A 6,549-nucleotide genomic window follows, 5' to 3' on the forward strand; every position below is an offset into this window, starting at 1 on the left:
TCTCGTTTGGCACACACTGTATGTGCAGTAAAGTACTATAAATCAATGACCACGCTGACTCGCTGGTAATAAATAGAAACCGTCGCCCTGGTCGTTCTTTGTGTCGGTTGGCAAGGAGATGATGGTGTCCAAAAATGGCTGTCCTCTATCCAACCTGGCTGATTGTACACACAGTATTATTATCCTCTAACTCGTGGTTAATGTATAATTTGGGCCATATGGCATTTTAAAATCTAAGCCTTTATTTCGGTGGCACTTCGATCTGTGTGGACCCAACTAATGATTCAATTAGTCATTAAACAGACCAAAAGACGAGCCTCGTGTGGGTTTTCACATAGGCTAATATTTGCTCGTCAAATATTTCCCTTTGAAACGTTTACAACGTATTTTTATCTGCTGGCTGCCCAAGGAACATCTGTGAGGGTTGTTTTAGCCTCCCTCTTCTGCATAAAAAGAGGTCCCCCAATTGGCCCTTTCCTTGCGCCCATATAGGAGTCTATTTGTTCACGTTTTGAAAGAAAATGTAATAAAGAGACTTTGTGATGGATTTATGATTTATCAAAAGCACTTTACCATATGGCAGTCGTCATAGGAGCAGATTTCCAAATGTTTGTTTTATGAAAGGAGACCAGAGATCATTTTAATCTGAGCCACTTAACCTAGGAGAGGATGTTCAAGTCACGTGACCCACTAAAGTATGAGAAACACACTGATGTTGACCATGTAGTTTCTTTGAAACAAGACGGTTAGGTATGTATTTTCGTTACATTAAGAAGAGCCAAAGCAGAAAAGAGAAGGACTGAAGTGTGCTGCGCTGAAAACTGCATTGTCTAATTAAGACTGCAACCAGCTACTGCGCAAAAGGAAGCTCTTTGAGTTCCCAAGCTCGGATATTACTCTTTTGTGTGTCAGCTGCTGGAGCAGTGCACGGGCTACTAGACGTTAAAAACAGACTTAATCTATTTGTTTGTGACGCTTTAGATGATCAGACATTGCCAAGAAATTTAGTAAAGTGCGCTCAGGTGGCATCAGCTTTGCCCAAGTGTGCAGTGTGTAATATCCCACTAGTAGATGGTGCAAAGATGCTGACATGATGTGGGGGTAGGTTATATCTGATTGGATGTTTCACACTATGACATGTCTAGATGTTATTATAACAACAAAAACCGAGCTCTAATTTTGGCTTGCCGGAACGCTTTGTGGGAAATTCTTCTACAAAATACATTCCTATCACTCACTTGGTCTTCCCCCGTCTGCATTTGCTTTTAAAATAGGCTACTTGAAACGTGCTTTGTGAATCGCCGAAAAGGATCAGAATACAGGTGGTTTTAAAGCTAGGATATTGTTCTATGTCCGAAGATTCTGGCCGCTTAAACGCACCAACTTGAAGCACATGTCCAGCCTTTAACACGCACATTCTCTTTCAAAGCAGTAGACTATTTACATTTCAGGAATCGGATCACCACGTCATGTTGAGGTGTGCAGGTCTATAAATTGCTGCTGAAGGGTGGGATTCCTCTCACTGTAATTCGTTCACCAGACTGGAGTGGCGTTACCGCGACAATTTCGTTAATTCTAATTTATCGCATTCTTCACATTGCAGTCCAAGGTCTCCCCCCTCTCTGGAAAAAAGTTCTTATAGTTTTGACTTCAGTTTCATCATCAAGGCTGGGAGCAAGGAGAGATGTGCGGAACGAACACTGATCTGGAAAATAAAGGTTCATTTTCATTTTTTAACCACTTATTTATATTCGTTACAAATCAGTGAATATGGATTAGATATGAACGACAGTAAGACATTTTAGTGGACTCGTTGTATTCGGTTAATTAGAAAAAATAACCAATTTAGTATGTGTTGTGATAAGGTGGTGGAAATGTCAACCAGTTAGGAGGAATGTTTCTCAACGGAAGACCGCTCCCACAACCCAAGAGACGAAAAATGATTCAGCTGGCCTTGGAGGGAGTCCGTCCAAGCCAGATCTCCAGGATACTCAGGGTACGGTAACCTGAATAGTGATAAACAAAAACAACAACAAAAAAAAAAAACAACAACTTTGGATTTCGAAAAAATAAGCTTTTCCGATGTTATGTTAAATGCAGCATCAACGGATTATTCTTGTTTAACACAGTGGAGCTCACTTGCATCTTTAGGTGTCCAACGGGTGCGTCAGTAAGATCCTGAGCCGCTACCGGCGCACAGGACTCCTGGAACCCAAGACCATCGGTGGGAGCCGCCCCCGACTTCTCACCCCCGGTGTCATCTCCACGATCATCCAGTGCAAAAGGGAAAATCCGACTATTTTTGCTTGGGAAATCCGAAAACGTCTCGCAGCGGCGCGGATATGCAAGGCCTCCAACGTCCCCAGCGTAAGTAAGATTCAAATTCAAATGTACTTTAACTACACTGAAACGATTCCAGCACTTGATGGTGTTTTGTGCACACTGTGTTCTGCAAGGTGTCGTCCATAAATAGGATTTTAAGAAAGATCCACTTGGACCGCGGACCATCGTGGATGGACCTCAACGCTGATGTCAGGGTTGAGCAGGGTAAGTAACTTGGTCCTTGGAGAAGTCATTTATAACGGTTTAGGAAGACTATCGAGTTTGATCAGAATTTTTATCACTGAACATGACAATTTAACACATAAATGTATAAATATTAACTGCATGTAGTCTGTGTGTTTCCATATGTGCAGATTTGTATTCTCTGGCTCAAGAAGAAGCAAAGAAGTTTGAGAAGTTTGAGACAGAGTGCAGTAAAAAACAGAAATCCAAAGGTGTGCAGCACAGAATCCGCACCACCTTTACGCCAGAGCAGAGCAGAGCACTTGAGCAAGGTGACTTAAAACCTCTACAGCTATTTCAAACTAACACAATGCATAATTTTTAGACTCAGTAATAGTTAAAGATCTATTTCTCTGTGTTGAATCAGAATTCTCTCGCAGCCAGTATGCTGACATGTACACAAGAGAGAAGCTATCTGCTGAAATTAAACTTCCCGAGGACACCATCAAGGTAGACTTTTCATCAATTTTAGCATCACGAAATTCATATACATTTAAGCTGTCTGTTCCTGAGGTGTGGCTTCTGTCCCTCAAAGGTCTGGTTTTCTAACAGACGTGCTAAATGGAGAAGAGAAGCCAAGCAGAGAGGTAGTACGCAGAGTAAGTGTGAGTGTGTGTCTGTGTGTGATGCACACATACTTGGGAGCTGAGTGTGGGTGGCAAGGATGTGTTAAGAATGTGTATAATTTGACCACTGGACAATAATAAATGGAGCTGAACACACTGGTAATGGAAAGTCCTCCTGAACACATCGATTCTTGCCTCATAGATGTTAAAATGTGTTTCTTTGTAGCAGCTGAAGACTTTGAAAAGCAAAGTGACTTTGTTCCTGTGAATCCAACAATGACATACAGCTTCACATCTCAACAGGTACTGTGCAAACCAGTGATATCTACTTTAGAGCCCTTAAAACATGCCGCTGTGAATGTTTTTCCGAGCATAGTTTTCTAGGCAATTTCTAGGCAATGCTAGGCAATTTCCAAATGAGATTTCTGTGTTTTTAACAAACGTCTGGTGACATTGTGGTATTTAAACTTTGTTTATGTGGTTTCCAAGGCTACTGGAATGGCAAAAATCAATGCGGACAGCTCCTCGTACAGCACTGTTGCAAGGAAGCTGCAAAATTGCTGCTTCTTCCCAACAGAAACAGGTGAGATCCAGGAAAACTGTCTTTGACCAAATCACTGTCTTTAATAATCTTTCTCTCTGTTTGATTATGAGGATTTTCATTCAATTTAATTTTTATTCATATTGATAGAGAGTATTTAAGAATGATGTTAAAGAAGCTGGAGATTAGCTTGATTGTAGTTTAGCTGAATATGATATAAAGGTCAGTGATGAGAGTACATGTTATAAAAAGTTTCATTCCCTGTGATGGGCTTGGGTTTGAATTTACTAAACTGCTAAAAATCTATTAAGAATCCAATGATCCTGATTATGAACTAATTTAAGGTTGCACAAAAAAGGTATTATTCTAATATTTTCCCTCCTACCTGTCTGTTGGTCATCATATAAAGTTGCCTATCTATGAAGCCATATGTTAAACATGTAATAAATTTATGTCGATTTCACAAGTCATTTGGGATTTGTAGGGATGGTAAACTCTATTCACTATTTATGTGTTTATTCGTTTAAATATGAACAATAGGGTAGGTGTAGGGTAAAGCCTGCCTGTTGGATCACAATATCACTTAAAATCACTACTCTCAATTGTTCCTAAGTACATACTGTACTATCTTAATTTCTATGCAATAACTTTTCAGAAATTAAAGAAAATAATCTTTTCCCCCTTGACGTACAGCCGTGAGGAATTCTGAATGTCCGACATCCTCATTTCCCCATCTGCCGAGTGACATGCAAAACATAGACAAAACTCCTCTGGATCTCCACAGAGATGGATACAGTTTTCCACTGGTTCCCCACCACACAGACATGAGGAGAACCTGCCCTTTGGCAACAAAGACAGGGGGGGCAGACTGCCCTGTGATTCAACAGTGGAACCAGCAGGGAATGCCGTTTACCTGGAGTCAGTTTCAAACAAATGAGCAGTTTCTGTTGGTCCCGGATGTGAATCAGCATCTCTATATGGACTGATAATGAGACCAGTGGATCAGCGGGAAGAGCTTTTGACTGCTGCTTAATTGCTCGACTGAAGGGACACTTTTCAACCAGTAGAGGGAGACAAAGTATGGACCCAACAATGTTGTCCTTTCCACCCTTTGCCTCTTAATTGCACTGCAGCTCGACTCATCACTTTTCCTTAGGTCTGTGCTGTTAGCATGCAATGTAATTTTTGATTGGTAAGATAATTAAATTAATTCACTAAACCCATTTGCAATGAAGCAAACTTAATGTGACTTTATAGCACCAGAAGGGATGAGAAAATAGATAAGATGAGGATGATAATAAACTTTTTCTTGGAAGAAAGCTTTATTGTTCTTGTTGCTGGGCAACAAGGACAATAAAGTTAGGTTCAAGTTAAAGAAGGTAGAGTTTAGTACTGACAGAGATTATTAAGAGATACATTTTAATCTCTGAGTATAATCTTTAATGAATACTTTGCTGTGCTCCTCAGTTATATATCAGTTTTAAAGACTTCTTGACTCCTACATAAACGATTGCTCCATGGATCATTTAAGGTTACCACACGATGATATGGACGTGATCTCCTTTATATTGTTAGGCTTGACATTTGTGTCAGTGTAGGAGCGTAAGGAACACTTCCAAGATTTCAGTCCAGGAAAAGCCGGTGGGAGAATCCCTAAAAAAAACCCTAAAGTTTAAATGCGACCTGATATCTGCTCCGCTCGGTATCACTTTTTACGACTGCAACAGGGCAGAGGCATTGAGTTCCTTTATATCCCTTTACTACAGTGAGGAGACAGTAAGTCTCTGAGTTTCCTGATAATTGGTCAGCAGGGGAAAGATTGGGTTCAGAATACAAAAAGCTTGGTCAGCAGCATGGAAGTGGCCTACTGGCGAAATGACCCCCACTGGAATATAACATCACGAAGCCAGATAGTCAAATGATATCTCCACGTTTGTGTTGTGACTGTTTCTGAAACATCCACCAATCTTGCATAAATTGAGGCAAGTTTTAGGATGACTGCATATGAATTTTTAACAGCAGGTACTGAACACATGTATTTAATTTACATGCAGTTTTCAAGTGTTTTTATGCTAATTTATGACACATTTCAGAGATCAGTATTTGACCTTTTATAAGAGTTTTTTTTTTTCAGCTCCAGTGATTTCTTTACAGTTTGTGCTTATATAGTAAAATATCCTATGGTTTTCTTACAAGATACATTTTTATATGGATTGCACCCATTGTGCCCTTGTGCTTCCCAATATTTTTGGTTGCTAGCATTTCCTCTTCTAAACTCTTCAGCTGTTTTAACCTTTTCTGGATGGAGAAATGTATCCATGAATTCAGGATCTCATAGATTACTTATCTACTGATATTTAATGAAAAATAAAACTAAATCCATTCTGACCTCCTACAGTATTACAAAGTGAATAGTATGTAAAGTCTACAGCAGCGGGCATGCCCAATTCTTGTTACAAGGCTTTCATGTGGTAGTTTTATCTGTTGTACTGCTTTCTTTTTCTTAAGCAATAAACCTGAATACTTAGTGCACTACTTTAAAAGCCTTCATATACTAATTTGACAGAAATATTAATCTTACATCTGGAGGATTCTCTGTATCTTATCTCATATTGAGCAACTAAAACTTTAGGAATTGCTGAAAAGCACATCCAAGTTCAACTGAACCTCACTCTAGTCTGGGATGTCCAAATTTGTTATCCAAATGTTCCTGACATGTTATTATTTATCTCCTTCCCTTGTTGTATGTATGACCCCCGTTGCTTTAGCCACTTAAGAGTATTTATTATACACTAGAATTTGCTTCTCTGACTGATATAAGGACCAAACTGCCAAAAGATGGAGTAAACAGACTCAGAGATGGTGTTTCTGGCATGT

General features: G+C 39.7%; 1 protein-coding gene across 2 annotated transcripts; it reads left to right on the forward strand.

Annotated features, from left to right (window-relative positions):
• Positions 1 to 1,311: 1,311 nt before the first annotated feature.
• On the forward strand, positions 1,312 to 6,467 carry pax4 (paired box 4). Of its 2 annotated transcripts, none has more exons than XM_085386687.1 (10): positions 1,312 to 1,718; positions 1,866 to 1,996; positions 2,152 to 2,367; positions 2,457 to 2,547; positions 2,697 to 2,837; positions 2,933 to 3,015; positions 3,101 to 3,164; positions 3,361 to 3,434; positions 3,621 to 3,714; positions 4,366 to 6,467. In XM_085386687.1, the coding sequence occupies exons 1-10, from the start codon at positions 1,685 to 1,687 to the stop codon at positions 4,656 to 4,658; spliced, it is 1,221 nt and encodes a 406-aa protein (XP_085242813.1). In that variant the 5' UTR covers positions 1,312 to 1,684; the 3' UTR covers positions 4,659 to 6,467. The 2 variants fall into 2 exon arrangements, with proteins under 2 accessions (XP_085242813.1, XP_085242812.1); XM_085386686.1 differs by having other exon boundaries at positions 3,358 to 3,434; positions 4,366 to 6,462.
• Positions 6,468 to 6,549: the final 82 nt, after the last annotated feature.

Source organism: Rhamphochromis longiceps, linkage group LG17 (genome assembly GCF_057381845.1).
Source record: "Rhamphochromis longiceps isolate RC_006_pf linkage group LG17, R_longiceps_female_GT1.1, whole genome shotgun sequence".
Taxonomy (NCBI): Eukaryota; Metazoa; Chordata; class Actinopteri; order Cichliformes; family Cichlidae; genus Rhamphochromis; species Rhamphochromis longiceps.